This window comes from Salmo salar, chromosome 17 (genome assembly GCF_965601325.2).
Source record: "Salmo salar chromosome 17, fSalSal1, whole genome shotgun sequence".
In the NCBI taxonomy this organism is placed as follows: Eukaryota; Metazoa; Chordata; class Actinopteri; order Salmoniformes; family Salmonidae; genus Salmo; species Salmo salar.
Genome location: NC_138307.1, coordinates 61,891,845 through 61,909,026, shown reverse-complemented (window position 1 = coordinate 61,909,026; position 17,182 = coordinate 61,891,845). Strand labels below are relative to the sequence as shown.

At 45.3% G+C, this 17,182-nt stretch overlaps 2 protein-coding genes across 2 annotated transcripts in view; both read left to right on the top strand.

The window, feature by feature from the left end:
• The window catches only part of LOC106576364 (membrane-associated guanylate kinase, WW and PDZ domain-containing protein 2-like), a 271,642-nt gene extending 260,543 nt beyond the window's left edge, over positions 1 to 11,099 (top strand). Inside the window, 4 exon segments of the mRNA XM_045699968.2 lie at positions 400 to 652; positions 2,169 to 2,312; positions 4,874 to 5,012; positions 8,634 to 11,099. Of these exon segments, the coding sequence (XP_045555924.2) occupies positions 400 to 652; positions 2,169 to 2,312; positions 4,874 to 5,012; positions 8,634 to 9,451 (1,354 nt within the window). The 3' untranslated portion in view covers positions 9,452 to 11,099.
• Positions 11,100 to 16,201: 5,102 nt separating this feature from the next.
• Positions 16,202 to 17,182, top strand: part of LOC106576356 (fatty acyl-CoA reductase 1) — a 224,490-nt gene continuing 223,509 nt past the window's right edge. Inside the window, exon 1 of the mRNA XM_045699967.2 lies at positions 16,202 to 16,348. The gene's annotated coding sequence lies outside the window, so the exon portion shown is untranslated. The remainder of the gene's footprint in view (positions 16,349 to 17,182) is intronic.

Below are 17,182 nucleotides of genomic sequence, written 5' to 3'. Positions count from 1 at the left end.
CTCAAGATAGCATCATGGTAATGGTCACTGAAAAATCTCATAGCTAAGCAGGGTGGGGTTTGTTCAAAACACTGGATGGGAGACTAAAGGGTACCTGTAGATTTACCAATTCTCCAGTAGGAGGTGCTGCCCAGCCTATTGTTTTGAAGAGCTGACGCTGTTTTAAAGGTACAAATTCAACATAGGTTTGTCTACGTTGAAATGTGGTTACCATGACAACATCATCTATGTGGTTGAAATTTCACCCTCAAAACAGCAGTTGATAACTTTTTTCAAATCCAATGTATTTTCCATGTAGATTCCTTGTCACAACAAATTGACAAATTACGTTGAAACAACGTTGATTCAACCAGTTTATGCCCAGTGGGAAATTTTCCTTTAACTTGATTGGTTGGTTAGTTACAGGTCAGAGGTGAAAGCGAGGCAGGACGTGAAACCGGACATCCGACAGCCTCCTTTCACAGACTACAGGCAGCCCCCATTGGACTACAGACACCCTCCTGTTGCAGACTACCGCCAGCCACCCACCCTGGACTACAGACACCCTCCTCTGATGGACTACAGACAGCTGTCCACTGACCCCAGGCACTTCCCTATGCCTGTGCCCCACGACTACAGACAGATCCAGCCACAGATCCCACAGGTCTACCAGGTTAGATACTTCACTCATCAATACAAATACAACCTGGGATGTCTGAAAACATACATTTTACTTCACATACTACTTTTATTTTAAGCATGTAAAGCTGTCAAAAATGGGGCTCCCAGGTAGCGCAGTGGTCTAAAACACCATCTCAGTGCTAGAGGCGTCACGACAGACAACCTGTTTCGATTCCAGACTGTATCACAACCGGCTGTGATTGGGAGTCCCATAGGGCGGCGCACAATTGGCCCAGTGTCGTCTGAGTTTGGCCTGTTTAGGCCATCATTGTAAATAAGAATTTGTTCTTAACTGACGTGCCTAGTTAAATAAATGTTAAAATAAAATAAATACATTCAACTGAAATACATGGGCATTGACAAGCAAGAACCAGTAGTTCAGGTAGAGAGGTTAACGAGGAAGATGTGGTAATTCTAGCCTGGTTAAACCAGACTGAACGCTGCACTGAGTTAAACAATGGTGAGCGCAGCATTCAGTCTGGTTTAACCAGGCTATAGTAATACACATGCCCATTAGCTTTTGTGATGGTGACTGATGGCCTTCCACTCCTCCCTGGTTCTTACTGCTTGTTGTCTGAATGTGTCCTGCTCCTCCTCCTCCCTGGTTCTTACTGCCTGTTGTCTGAATGTGTCCTGCTCCTTCCCCTCCTCCCTGGTTCTTACTGCCTGTTGTCTGAATGTGTCCTGCTCCTTCCCCTCCTCCCTGGTTCTTACTGCTTGTTGTCTGAATGTGTCCTGCTCCTCCTCCTCCCTGGTTCTTACTGCCTGTTGTCTGAATGTGTCCTGCTCCTCCTCCTCCCTGGTTCTTACTGCCTGTTGTCTGAATGTGTCCTGCTCCTTCCCCTCCTCCCTGGTTCTTACTGCCTGTTGTCTGAATGTGTCCTGCTCCTTCCCCTCCTCCCTGGTTCTTACTGCCTGTTGTCTGAATGTGTCCTGCTCCTTCCCCTCCTCCCTGGTTCTTACTGCCTGTTGTCTGAATGTGTCCTGCTCCTTCCCCTCCTCCCTGGTTCTTACTGCCTGTTGTCTGAATGTGTCCTGCTCCTTCCCCTCCTCCCTGGTTCTTACTGCCTGTTGTCTGAATGTGTCCTGCTCCTTCCACTCCTCCCTGGTTCTTACTGCCTGTTGTCTGAATGTGTCCTGCTCCTTCCCCTCCTCCCTGGTTCTTACTGCTTGTTGTCTGAATGTGTCCTGCTCCTTCCCCTCCTCCCTGGTTCTTACTGCCTGTTGTCTGAATGTGTCCTGCTCCTTCCCCTCCTCCCTGGTTCTTACTGCTTGTTGTCTGAATGTGTCCTGCTCCTTCCCCTCCTCCCTGGTTCTTACTGCCTGTTGTCTGAATGTGTCCTGCTCCTTCCCCTCCTTTCCTGGTTCTTACTGCCTGTTGTCTGAATGTGTCCTGCTCCTTCCCCTCCTTTCCTGGTTCTTACTGCCTGTTGTCTGAATGTGTCCTGCTCCTCCTCCTCCCTGGTTCTTACTGCTTGTTGTCTGAATGTGTCCTGCTCCTTCTCCAGGACTTTGACTTCTTCACCGTGGAGCTGGAGAAGAGTATGAAGGGGTTTGGCTTCAGTATCCGTGGAGGGAGAGAGTACAAGATGGACCTGTTTGTCCTGCGACTGGCCGAGGACGGACCCGCCATCCGCAACGGGAGGATGAGGGTAGGCTGATGACGATGTCACATCCTGCGCTGAACTAACACTCCCCCTCAACATACCTACAGTAGCTTCTCTCCCAACCCTGGTTTAGTGGGATATTAATAATAATTGTTTGCTAGTTTTAATTGTCTGATGATTATCTTGGCAGCAAATTTCCATTTTAAGCCCCGTAAGAAAATAATCTGCTAAAGCAGTGTGGCTGAGTGTGTGAAGGATTTGGGATGTTTTGACACCTGCTGGGTTAGTGGGTTTACTGGCAGCAGAAACGTTTCTCTAGTCTAGTCAATAATACATTAGGTACTATGAACATTCAGATGAATAATTAAAGGATGGCTTCTTTTACCATTTATAGTTTTCACGTTTGTCCGTTTCGTAATGTTCTCTTCAGGGATAGAGGGTACTATCTGCCGGTCACCATCTGTTAAACTAACAAAAAGAAGACAATTATTTTCTAAATTGATGTTCAAATGTAGTACTCTTTGTAAAAAGTTGCAGAGCGTGCCAAGCTTTTAGTTTTTCCCCAAGTTCACGCCTTCCTCCCATCACCTCTATCAAAGTATGAGTCACTCTCTCTCAACAGCTGTATATGTTCTTGTAGCCTGCTATGTTCATCCAGAGTGACTCTGACCACTTTATGGTGCAAAAAAATACAGAAATCTCACTTTACTTTTCCGATATCAAAGAGTATATTACAAGTCTGTCATAGCAGTTTTTCTATATCTCCTAAAGTATCTTGATCGTCTCCTACCCGTCACACTTTTCTCTCTGCCCAATCTCCCTAGTGTGGGCCAATAGCGTTCATTATCTGTAATGAACCTGTCAGAGATAATGTGTAAAACGCCCCGTAGGGATACTACTCTCTCTCCGCCACGGCAAGGTAAATGCAGCTCGGCGGGCCCAGGCCCAAAAACATCGACTGGGGATGGAGGGATAGCTAGCGGTCCTCGTCTCTCTCCAACGCCCGGGCCGGGATCGTGATTTATCCTTCAGTAATCACAGTTTTAAAGGCCCACTCAAACTCTGCAGTCCGCCACACACAGGCCCAGTTTGAACTCTGATCATGGGGGAGATGAATGGTCGAGGGGGAAAGGTAGGATCATCTAACACCGCTGTTGAAATGAACTGGGATGGGCCGGCTGGCTATATAGTATACTACTTTTTACACGACCAAGGCTCAGGCTCTGGTCAAAAGTGCACTATATAGGCAATAGGGTGCTGTTTCAGACACAGCCTTAGTAAGCTTGGCTGGACTCGAGATAGCATCTAGAGGAGAGACAATCCAAGGATAACCATGCTTCATCTGGAGCCTGGAGGTCATACTACTGAGGAAGCTGTTGGCTTGGTGTTCAATTCTCCCATCCACACCCAGTCACTTCCTATCCATTTAAAGGGGAATGACTCAGGCCGGCCTCAGCCATTCACTAACTGTCAGAAGGTGTAGATGGACTGGCTGCCCAGCTCCGCTCAGATCAGCCTAATAACACTTAATGACTCCCCTTCTCTCCCTGTTGCCAGGCAGATTCTCTCTCCTCAGCTTTCAGATTACTTCCACTATTAGCCGAGGACTTTTCCATTTGTTACAGTAATTGGTTTATACATTTGGCGCCGCAGCACGTGGTCTCCTACACTATTAGTCAAGAGGGTACTGGTCCCATTCCCAAGTGAAGGAAGTGTGTTAGTGAGATCCTTCAGGGGATATGCCTGTACAATTGGCCTCCGACCTTGATGTTGTAGTCATAGAGAGGTCACAACCTTTTCACTGAAGTGCTGGAAGGGAGGTGTAGTCTAATTAGTGAAATGAATAGGTTACTACCAGGTCTTCAGCTGCTAATGTCCTGGGTCATATTCATTAGGAATATGTTTTGCAACTGAAAACGTAAACAACAGTTTCTTATTGGACGGATTCAGGAACACCCTCCCTGTTTCAATCCATTTTCTTCAGTTTGGTACGTAATGAACAACGCCCAGGACATTGGTATTCAGGAGGGTATCCTCTTTAATCTCAGCCCTCCTGCAGGGAAGAGTCTGTCTGCCATAATTCAATCTAAATGACATTATAAAAACGGGCTGCAGGAATTAATGGCAACTGACACCACATTCATGAGTGCTAATTCTGATTAGCGCTTCACACTGGCCGCTCTGATCCCTCTGCACCACTATGATTTATAGATACACATCGATCCTAATAAATTGTGATCCAAAATAAATTTTCCTCATTAAATTTGTGCTTTAATACATAGTGTGTGTGTGCTTTTCTCAGAGGCCTGCCAATAAATAATTGCGTTGGTGGTTGCGGCAGTGTGTGCCAGCGTTCTTCCATAATTTGTTCATCTAATCAGGGAATTGGTGTGAACTTGTCACGCAATGTAACGCATGTTTATATAACACAAGGTGCTCAGTGGGTTGGTGATTTAGAGGTTACTGTCACAGTGGTCTATTGTCTATTATTGTATCTGCATGGCAACAGGATTTCATGCACATACACACACAAAATCTATCTATCTATCTACAGTATTGCTCTCTCTCTCTCTCTCACTCACTGTGTTGTCTCTCCTCCTCTCCAGGTTGGGGACCAGATCATTGAGATCAATGGGGACACCACCAGGGACATGACCCACACCCGGGCCATCGAGCTCATCAAGTCAGGGGGCCGGCGGGTGCGTCTGCTCCTGAAGAGAGGCACAGGGCAGGTCCCAGAGTATGGTGGGTTTCCCTTCTGTCCCTCTAACCCTGTGTTTACCCCTCCCCAGGCCAAGGCTAATCCAGCTGTAACACACTCAAATCCACCTGCTTACCTTCTAATCTCATCTGATTCCAGTAACACTATAATCACATTTTAAAAGTCACACACACACACTTCTAAAATGATTACGTCTATAGATTATTCTTTACTCGGGCCTCCTGAGTGGCGTAGTGGTCTAAAGCACTGCATCTCAGTGTTGCGGAATCACTACTGCCTGAGATCAATCCCAGGCTGTGACTGGGAGTCCCATTGGGTGGCGCACAATTGGCCCAGCGTCGTCCAGGTTAGGGGAGGGTTTGGCCGGGGGGGCTTTACTTGGCTCTTCGCGCTCTAGCGACTCCTTGTGGCGGACTGGGCGCCTGCAGGTGAACTGTGTTTGCTCCAACACATTGGCGAGGCTGACTTCCGGGTTAAGCGAGCAGGTGTTAAGAAGCGCGGTTTGGCGCGTCATGTTTCGGAGGACGCATGACTCGACCTTCGCGTCTCCCGAGCCCGTTGGTGAGTTGCAGCGATGAGACAATTTTGTAAGCACGAAATTGGGTAGAAAAAAGGGGGTAAAAATGACAAAACACATTAACTTTATAACTATAACTCTGCTTATGTCTGGCATGCCTATCTTCTAATCTAGTTATATTTTCTTTATCCATAGCAATGTCTTTCTCTCTACTTAATACTTTAACACTGATAAACTTGTCTTTCTCTTGACTAACAATAGTGTAACTCTTCCTTTCAAGGCGTCTGGTTTAACCCTAATGATTGGTATAGGTTGTTACTCCCCTTTCCTTAGGAATGGTACCTTCCAGTCTCTCCATGTGCATGAAAAGTGACAAGCATGGCTCCCCCTATTTCTTCCTAATGGGCCACTCTAAAGACACGGTTTGTGACGATCTGCATGTTCCAGTCTAATTCTACTTGGTGTTGTGGTTTGTGGTTTGGTGTGTTTTTGTGTGCCCATGCTGTGTGTTGCAGCTGTGACTTCCTGGTCAGAACACACTGGCTCCTCCTCTCCACTTCAATCACAGTGACATCAACCTAGTTCCTCAGCTATTATGGCTTTCAAGACAACTGGGGGGGAAACAAGGTCAAATCATGACGTCACCGATCTTCAGGTCGGAAAATCTGAGATTTATAAAGATGCCAGAGTTTGACCATTCAAAACTAATTTTCCCAGTCAAGGTTAGTTTTTTCCTGAGTTCCCAGTTGTCTTGAACACACTTAAGTCTGAGATGTCCAAGTTCCCAGTTGTTTTGAACACACTTAAGTCTGAGATTTCCAAGTTCCCAGTTGTCTTGAACGTGGCATATGTCCACATAGTCATCAGGCCAGCCCAATGGAATTATTATACTGTATGTACACACAATAAATACATATTACACATTTAGAAAGATCCATGAACCAACTTTTACAAAATAGCGATTCAATTGACAGCCACTATCGTCTAGATAGATTAGTCAGAAATATATAGGCAGACTATTTCCTGTGATAAAATCCCACCGTGGTGCACGCTGAGCCTTCTAACAGACATTTATGTCCCCAGCACCTCAGGGAATGACAGCACCTAGCGGCCCACTTGGTAATAAATCCTGATGTGTCAGACTCTCCCATGGCCTCTGTAACAGAGAGTCACACTCCCGGCCTGTGGGTAGTGAGTTAGCGCGGAGGCTAGCACTGCACATGACTCTTCCACAGCCAGCCAAGGCCTCCACTGTGAAATACAGTCATCAGCACTTGACTTTGGGAGGTGACCAGGGTCTTTAAACACAGGAAATAGTATTGTCTGTCTCCATCTTCGCTGCTAGGAGACTTCTGATTTCCTCTCCCAGTCAGCGACTCTCCCCGGCCATTTATGACAGAGATTTTTTGTTATCTATTTCTGTCTCTCTCTTTTTCTCTGTCTCGCTCCCCACCCCTCTCTCACCCTCCTTTCCTCCATCAGAAAGGGTTTTTCTATTACCTGCCCGAGGGTGACATAAAACTGTGAAATACGCACCATGAGCCCATTACGCTGTCAGCCAGAGGACGCCATATTAAATCACCAGCGTCACTTTTCATATCAGCTATCAACCTGTGTGTTCTGGGCAGAGCAGTCACATAAAAGTGGAATAGCCATTTGTAGCATGGATGTGGGGGATTGTGTGGATACGTAGATGTTTTACAGGCCTAGGTTTATCTGCATACTGAGAGGATGTAGTATTTATGTTTGATGCGCTGCTTCGGAGTATTTAACTACATGTTGCAAAGCGGCTGTGTATTTTCAGCTAGTTTATACAGTACTTTGCGGAGGAAACGGAATTCAAAGCTTATAAAAACTGCATCCTGATGAAATAATGAAGTGGAATAAAAGACGGTTGCCACATTTAGTACCACACAATATGATACTGTGTGTGTGCGCGTGCATGACGTTTGTGAGCATGTGGAAGTGTGCATGCTGTGTATTGTGTGGATGAATTAGTGCATGTGTACATTTGTCCCCTCATACAGAGTAGAGTACCAGAGTATGGAGGCTGTTTTAAGGTCGGATCCAGTCAGCTAGCTGGGCAGCAGGGCCCATCACCCCTTAGAACGAACAGAGCCGTATCCAAGGTGACTGCAGGCATTAGCTCAGCACACATACTCCCTCCCACAATCCTATTGGGCCACACAGCCTCCACGGGAGACAGGTCATCACTTCAATACACCAAGCAGTGGCTGATGGGTAGGGGAATGAGCTGGTGTGAAATGTCCAGGGTTTCAGAGCGCAACAGGAACCTGCATCGACTGTGAGCCTGCTCACTGAGCTCTCTCCAATCACCAGACCTCCCTAGCTGGTCTGGGAGTCCATCTAGTCTGTAATGAGGCCTCATGGAGCTAGCCTAGCCTAGCCTCCCTCTTTCCCCATGCTAATTAGAGGATTTGCGCTAGCCTCCCTGGAGGCTTCGCTGCCTACCTGTTTGTAATGAATGATAACCCTGGGACTGCTAGCTCAGTGATGCAGAGAGAGAAGCTAACAGACCTTGTGAGCTGCAGCAGCCTCTCAGGAGAAGGTAGAGCCCTCTAAGTTTAGCCGCTACCGTGGTTACTCAGCCCAGAGCACCGGTGGGGAGTCTCAAACCCCCAGGTTCTCTCTCCCGAGCCAGGCTGTAGCACCGCCTGATTCAGCACATCATCCATTCCATTAAACCTGTTTTGTGGTTTTTCTGCCCGCTTCTTAGAAGTTCTGAGGCTTTAAAGGGAGCTAGGGAACTGAGATGTATGCTGCCTAAAAGTGAACTTGCAGTGTGTGACTTATAGGAGTGAAGTGATATTTCACTTGCAGCCCATACCACAAAGACTGGGTTTGATTGTTGTGATTGCTACAATATGGCTGCTGTCATCCATGTAGACTAGAGGCGTGTTTTTTGGCTTGTTGTTTGTTGTTTGGTTTAAGCTATAGATTCATAGATATATCTCTATAGGGCGAACTTCCACTTAAGTCAACTTTTCACTCAGTCTCCTACTCACTCAGACATCCATGCATGACTAAGTAAATGGAAGGTAGGATTCGCCCCTGACTGTTAAGACTATCCTTTCCCATGTCTAACTGTGCGTTTGTGCCCCAGCAGACAGTACCTCCCCCTGGGATGCACGCCCTTCAGCCTCCCCAAGTCTGTCGGAAGTAGCCATGCCCCCAGACACTCTGACCATGCCATCGCCCTCATCTCATCTGACCCCGCCCCAGCAGCCCCCAGGCCCCGACCTGGCTCACCTGCCACCGCAGGAGGTCCCGCGGGAGCCGGCGGCGCAAGAAAGCAGGAGGGTGGAGCGCTCCCAGAGCCCCCGGAAGGCCCCGACCGAGCCGCATAATCCGGATCAGACCGGCCACCGGAGGAGGGACCGCGACCAGCCCAGTGGGAGTGGTTGCAGTAGTGGGAGGGCCAAGCAGAAAGAAGGTGGCAGGTCCACCTGCAGAGGGAGCGGCCCCAAAGAGGGAGGGCCGGTGGGGAGGGATGAGCAGCTACCTGGGGGAGGGGAGCCCAAAAGCTCCTCCAGGGGGAGGTCTAAGGAGAGGATAGCTGGGGAGAGCAGCAGCATGTCCCACGGGAAAAGAGAACCCACCCAGTCCCCGACGAAAGACTCCAAGCCCTCATACACAAACTCTAACGGGAACGGCGGCAGCGGTGGTGGTACTCAGAGCGGCAGCAGCAGTCACCCAGACGTTAGTGTCGGGCATCAGGGGGAGCCGGCGCAGGAGAAGCCCAGGCCCAGAGAGGCAGAGAGGGGCCCTGGAGAGACCCGGACTAGCCGCCCCACCAAGAGCACCAGCAGCGGCAGCACGGCAGCAGGTAGGAAGGCCACCGTGTCCCCTGGGCCCTGGAAGATCCCCGGCTCTGACAAGCTGCCCAGCACCCTGCGCTCGGGCACGTCCACTGTGAGCAGATAACACCTTGGAGTACACCCACCACCACCAGACCCCCAGGCCGGGCTACACTAAACCTGGCTCGCACCTTCATTGGCTCCCCTCACCCTGCCCCCACTCCCCCATCCCACCCTCTAGACCTCAGATGTAAAGGGGGTTCCTCCATGCGTTTTTAGAGAACCATTTTTATTTATATTGTACTCTAAATTATTTTGAGAGATATTTTACACCGACCACCTTAAGAACTGGAAAGCATCCACTTAAAAATTCAAAACAAGAAGAAACCAAGCAGAATGTGTGTAGCGTGACTGGATCCTTGAGCAGTGTTAAGGGGTCCGAATACAGGAACTTCATTTGGAAGTGCTCAAATCCCCACAGCACTCCAGTCGAGGACGTACATGCAAATTGAACCACTCACCGATTGGTTGACTGTGACACTGCAGTTTTTTTATACAATGGAGTCTATTTTATGAAAAGGAATGTTGAAGAGGGGTTGCCTGTTTTTGTGTATTTTGAAAAGAGAGAATGAAAACTAGAAAAAGAGTGTACGCATTAATGGAACTTTGCCTTAAATAAGAGACTGTGCGAGACTGAAGAAGCTATCCCGAGTAATCTATCAAGTGATATAGAAATAAATCTATTATATGATGAGTATTAATATGTGGGACGTGATCATCTCTAATGCATACCTAGTCGGGCCAATGGTAGTTCTGAGACGCATCCTAAGCTAGACGAGCGAAGGAACACAACACCGTTTTTCAACACTCCCTTATAACTCCACAGCCCAGCCTATGATATTGCATTTCTAGTCTGTGTTGGACCCATTCTACGAGACTGCAGTGGACTCTAAGGGCTGTCCGTGCTTGTGTCATCAACGGTTGAGTCACAGGAGATACATTTCCCCCTCACTGTGCTTCGCGAACAAAGCAATTTGCTGAGGTTTGTCTGGTGGACACTGTGGGAGAGAGTGAAGGGATCATGGGATATCGGGGCAGAGTGCCTTACGATCAGGGACCGACGGACAGAGAGGTCTGTTATGGACTTAAAGAACCTAGAACATTCTCTAGACTGATGTGGTTCAATCCAGGCTGCAGTCAATACCAACATCCCAATATTCATATACATCTGTGCCATGACGGACATTCATGTTTTTATATCTGATTGTTGAAATTTGTTCACTATATTTACAGACCCCACAGTATTTATTTGGTCAGAAAACATTAGAAAATCTTTCCATTTCCTTAGATTGAAGTTAGTTCCACAACTTTTTAGGCTTCTGTTGGTATCTCATCATCAGATATCGAAACGTCTAGGCAGAACATCTCTAACAGATGGTGTAATCAAGCTGTAGCTACGCAGAATGACGTGTTTGGGTGAAAATATGGCATGTGTATGAAAGCAGGAAACTACACTAGTACTTCTGGTGGGGATCAGAGAGAGAGAGAAACATTGCCATTTGTCATGAGCTCATTCATCACAATGTGTCTAATGGTCTGTGCTTCACTTAATGCTGTTCATTTACACAACACATGAAACACTTATCTCCCAAAGACGCATATTTATACATTACAACTGACAACGGTCTGAATATTCATTTCCACATTTGTTTAGTCTCTAAGTGATGCCGTCTACATAGCCAGCTACATTAATATACTGTGTGTACATATATATATATATATATATATATATATATATATATATATATATATATATATATATATATATATATATATATATATATATATATATATATATATATATATATATATATATATATATATATACACACACATCTCTCTCTCTACCAGATCGTGTCCCAATTAACTTTGGAACTCTAGACAGTGGAGGCTCTGTCAGTGGCCCTGTCTGCACTTTACTATTACCAGTTTACACACACACACACACACACACACACACACACACACACACACGCGTCCCTCAGAACCGCCTTGTCATCCGATGACTAAGGCAGAGTTTTTTATTTTTTACTCTCTCAAACCCTCTCTGGCCGTGGGACTCACAGAAGCTAATTCATCTGTCACTCTAACTATTATACTGTACATGTAGATGTGGAGAGACTACAATCATCTAGTCATTATGAACATTGACAGACACAAGAATCATTCTTGGAGATAAAAGAAAAGACATTAAGGAGCAATCCGAATGTGTCCCCTTTAGCTTCTGCAGACATCTGATTTTTGAGTGGTAATTTGCAGCTAACAATCCAGCAAAGAGAGGACGACATTGGCAGAACAAAACTGACCCCCCCGGGTGGAAGAATTGCAGACAGTCTTTCAGAATAGGAATGATACGAGAGAGGTGAGTGATGCTCGGAGGCCGTTGGAATCTCTATTTACCAGAGGAAAAAATACTTCTTTAAAGCACAAATTGGTTCAGAGAATTGCCATATAAATTGTGCTGGGGAACTGACCCTGAGTAGACAGGAGTCTGTGGCTCAGCCACTGTCTGGGCCTGTTTGCATACTTTAACAGTGCATCCTTCCTCTCTTCCTTCTCTCTTTCCTAACATCTTGTAAGAACAGTGGTTACTTCAAGTAAGTAGGCAGCAGGTAGCCTAGAGGTTCAGAGCGTTGGGCCTGTAACTGAAAGGTTGCTGGTTTGAATCCCGAGCTGCCCATGTGCCCTTGAGCAAGGCACTTCACCATAATTGCTCCGGATAAGAGCATCTGTTAAATAACAATAAAGACATATATAATAATGTAAAGCAGGTACATGTTCATTCATGTTAAGTGTCACTGGTTACTTCAAGAAAAGATTCATTTGAACAGTGCCACTGTGTGTTCACTCCACACACACAACCATTCCTATAGTGTCTGGACAGTCCTGACTGTATACTGCACCTTCATCACTAAGCCTATCATGACTTCTGTGTAGACTGGAGACAAGGAAGAATGTCCTTCCTTCGTTGCACAGTTCGCCGCTTTTTCTCGTCAGAGCAGTCCCCCATTGAGGCATATATCAGTACTTTTCTATGGACAGATCAGAAGAGATAGGTTTATCTAAAACGGTGTGTTGAAGACTGACGGCATGTACAATACATGAACCCCCTGAGCCTACCTAATGCAGCAGGGTATCACTGTGTAGTGTTATTATTAGCCGTGTTATTGACCTTGTACAGGTGTGTCGCTATTATAAATATGACTCAATGTATTATTATGGATAGTCCCAGACTATAAGTGAACGACCTATTTTTATGAAATGCAACACTATGGATATATTAACTTTTGCAGAAATCTTGTTTACCGTATGATATTCTGAAATGCTGTCAAATAAAAGCTTGACACGGTGTAAAGTATTCAATTAAGATCGAGCTGTCACTGATTTATGTCTGACGGCGTTGATGGATGGCCTTATGGCAGGTGAACAGCTTGCCCAGGGGTGTATTCATTAGTTCACGCCGTAGTAAAACGTTTTGCAACAAAAACAAAGGAGGTTAGTTCCTCCGTGTTTTTGGCTTGTTTGCTTCTGTTTTGTTCCAAGTGAAAACAACTCAACTTTCCCAGAGGTACTTACAGCAGGATCTCCGCCAACCTTATGACCACATGAGGGCAGTGCTGTGTAAGGAAAGAAGGCAAATCACTGATTTCAAAATGGCTATTGTACATTCTTGTTGTTTCCACTAGAGAGCATTGTAGACTCGTTTTGGGTTTTCTGCATCGTTTCGTAGCATTTTCTTATATATAAATGCATAGGTTATTTAACCTATTTAACCTGTTCCAAATATTCCTCCTGCGATTTTAACAGGCACTCGAATCTGGTCTACTTTATTTGAGATATGTACAATCTGACTGGTTAAGCTAAGCAACAACAAACATGTTCACTTGGCCTTAAAACTACCTTTGTCTGCCATTATTTTTGGTAAAGGACATGACAAGAGATATTTTATCAAATCTATGTCATACTTGACTTTACTAGCGAAAGTCTTGTAAATGTACTTTACTTAAGTAATTACATTTTGATTAGATATTTATTGCCCTTTCAATCAGCGCATTTTGACTAGAATTCTAGAGTTCTGTAATCTTCACTTTTTAATGTCACAGCTATCAAATCAAACTATTTGTCACATGCGCCGAATACAACAAGTGTAGACCTTCCCGTGAAACGCTTACTTACAAGCCCTTAACCAACAGTGCAGTTCAAGAAGAGTTAAGAATCAGCACCTGCGAATGCGGAATTTATGTAATGAATTTCGATCTTAATCAGCATTGTCGTTCCTTTCATAAAGCGAGGCTTACTGACAGCTATCTGTATGCAAAACGTGTGGAGCGTCAGGCAGGCTGACCGGTCGATGAGAAAATATACACCCTAGAGCAGTGGTCACCAACGTTTTCTGAGTCAAAATGCAAGCCGAGATCTACCGCTAAGATGAATAAATAAACATGACTTTAAAAAATGTTGTTCCTCGCAATACATTTTGAAAATATTTCAAACCTGTAGGTATATGATCACACTGGTAATAGAGTATGTGTTGTATTAGTTGTGAGGCACGGCTGAGTGAGCATAATAATGTCCTTTCTTTTTACTGGGCTGATGGCCTGCATCTGATGGTCCGTCTGAGAGGGGGGGGGCAGCGGTGAGTCGGGTGAGAGCGCTCCCTCCCTCCCCTCAGACCAGACCATCAGATGGTCCTCCTCCGCTGAGAAAAGGGGACACAGTCTTCCAGCTGATGACGAAACTTAAGTCACACTGCATTACTTCTGCTTCATGCACCAATTCATGTTGTTACTCCTATGACCAGAGAAAGTGAAATATTCCTCGATATTAAAAAAAGACACGATGATTTGAACCATTTCATGTGTCTGAAGGTAGTACTCCGCCTACCTGGCAGGCCCAGAGAGCAAATCAAGTGCACCTACAAGCCTACCACTGGCCAATCAAATAGCTCAGATCACAGTGTCCGCAGTTTCCTCGCGCCAGACTGGAAAAAGAAGCCTCGAACGCACAGCAAAATTAATCATGTTAGATTTCAAAACTTTTTAAACCATTAAAACTAGAGACTCAACTAATACAGCTGCTGTTTTTAAGAGTAATTTCATGTTTAAATTGGTATTCAGCACTGTCAATACATTGTTAAACATTTTTATAAGCCATTAAATGCGCGTGTCGATAAGGTCTCATTGTTATTATCGTGATTCTGTCACGGTTGTGGTAGGAAGGAGCGGACCAAAGTGCAGCTTGTGTGTCGTTCCACATTTTATTTTCACTGTGAAACTACGCAATACATACACATAAAATAAATAACAAAAAAAACAACAACCCGTGAAGAAGAGGTGAAACATGCACTAACTCAGAAACAATCTCCCACAAACCCAGGTGGGAAAAACACCTACTTAAGTATGATCTCCAATTAGAGACAACGATGACCAGCTGCCTCTAATTGGAGATCATCCCAAACAAAACCCAACATAGAAATACAAAACTAGAACATGACAACATAGAAAAACTAAACTAGAAAAAACCCCTGTCACGCCCTGACCTACTCTACCATAGAAAATAACAGCTTTCTATGGTCAGGACGTGACACTACTGTACACATACAATCACCAAACATGTACAGTACACAGCTCTCAACTCATGTGATCATAACTTTCTTTTCATAAAGCAAATCACTGCCCTGCCCTGAATGGTGGTTCAAATCACTGCCCTGCCCTGAATGGTGTTTCAAATCACTGCCCTGCCCTGAATGGTGTTTCAAATCACTGCCCTGCCCTGAATGGTGGTTCAAATCACTGCCCTGCCCTGAATGGTGTTTCAAATCACTGCCCTGCCCTGAATGGTGTTTCAAATCACTGCCCTGCCCTGAATGGTGTTTCAAATCACTGCCCTGCCCTGAATGGTGGTTCAAATCACTGCCCTGCCCTGAATGGTGTTTCAAATCACTGCCCTGCCCTGAATGGTGGTTCAAATTACTGCCCTACAACGAATGAAAGTCCCTGTTGGGATGGGTGGAGTCAGGTGGATGGAGGCTTGCTCCTTGGCAACCTTAAAGGTGATACACATAGGATTTGTTAGAATGTTTGCATTTGTTGTGAATGTAGCCTAATGCTAGGTGAATTGCAAGCTATTTCACAGCAATTTAGTCCCCATTTTGACAACAGATGCCGCTTTGGCAGGAGAAATCAGTAGGCGAATATCACAGCCAATCACAACACTGTGAAACACAATCATTCCACTATTATTGCAGATATATTATGAACACTTTGTGAAATTACAATGCAAAAGGAAAAATAAATCCTATGTGTAGCACCTTTTAAGTACTAAATGACAACTTATCATGTTCTATCGTGAAGTGTCCATTCAGTAATTGGAGAACATGTCTTACTTAACATGATGGAGATGTGTGAGCTTCCTTCTGAATGAACAATAAGGCATTCATGGGACCACTCAACTGGTTTTCACTACAATACAGTGGTGAGTGTTTAGATGTGGCCTGGTACTTGCAGAAGAAAACCACCCGTGGTTGGTTGTTTGTTACCCGTGTCCAATATCCATACAATTCAGTTCACAACCAATGTGTTTGGTTATACATTGGCCTGTGTTGAAGCCTCTCTTTTGTTGCTGACCATCATCAAAAAACCTAAGGATGGCACCAGGAAAGGGGCCGTCTCAGGTGAACTAAAATAACAGAAAACAACGATTTCCATAGCTGAGAAAAGGTGCATCTGTCTGTCTGGAACACACCCTCCGGTTTCTCTCATCCCATATCATCAGTAACCACGTTCCTCCTCTGTATTCACATGAGAGTGGCCGGCTGGCGCGGTCTAGGACAGTGAAAGTATTCCTCAACGAGACGTTTCGAGGAGCGGGCAGCAAGATCTGCATTCTCCAGTTGAAAGTCGCATGTTTCGGTTCTGGGTCGCAAACCTACAGCCAACATATATACAAGGATATCCTATCCAAGGTAAGATTGCTTTTACTCGTTTTTACTTTCTTCAAATCCCGTTTTGGTGTAAATGGATAAGAAGGTGCTGGAGTGAAGGACTGAAGCATCTCTCATTCCCCAGTCAGATTTGTCTGGGATGGGAATGTAGAAAGCGTGCCCATTTGACGCCTTCTGTTTGTTTACAAACATGCACACTAGCTTGCTATGATGACCATTTAATTTAGCCTAGCCATACTGTGATCGCTTTCATTAATGTCTTAACATGACTGAGTGAGTGCGCGCGAGCTACAGTGCCCGATTCTACCAGCGGCCAGTCAGTCCAGTCCAGTCTCCACAGCATGTACAGTATCTTGCATAGCTTTCTGTAATGTGAGCGAGGTCTCTTGTAAATCCTCAGAATGTTTCTGCGTGCGTAAATATCGTTCCTTGTAGGCACACATAAACTAGCTTACAATAGCCCAAAATAACTGAGTACATCAGCTAGATAAATGCTTCCGAATAAAAGGAGGCGGTATAAAAGCCGGTAAAATGACTCAGGTAGAACTGTCGTATTGGTTTATTGTCATAGAGTCATAGAGTAATCAGAGGTCTCTCTGCGCGCGTTCTCTATCTTGCGCAACAAGGTTCATCAATGATTGGGGGAGAGAGAGATGTGTTCTGACAGTATTGTTATCTATGTTGTGTAACTGCCTTAGAATATATTCCGAATTAAAATACCTCGAATGAACAGGAAATCATGTTGTAGATAATGTTGGAAATTGCATTATGACAATGTGTGTGTCCTTTGCTATCATTGGCCATTAGAATTAGCTAGTATCCACTACTGTATTATTTGGGACTTCCAGTCGTCAG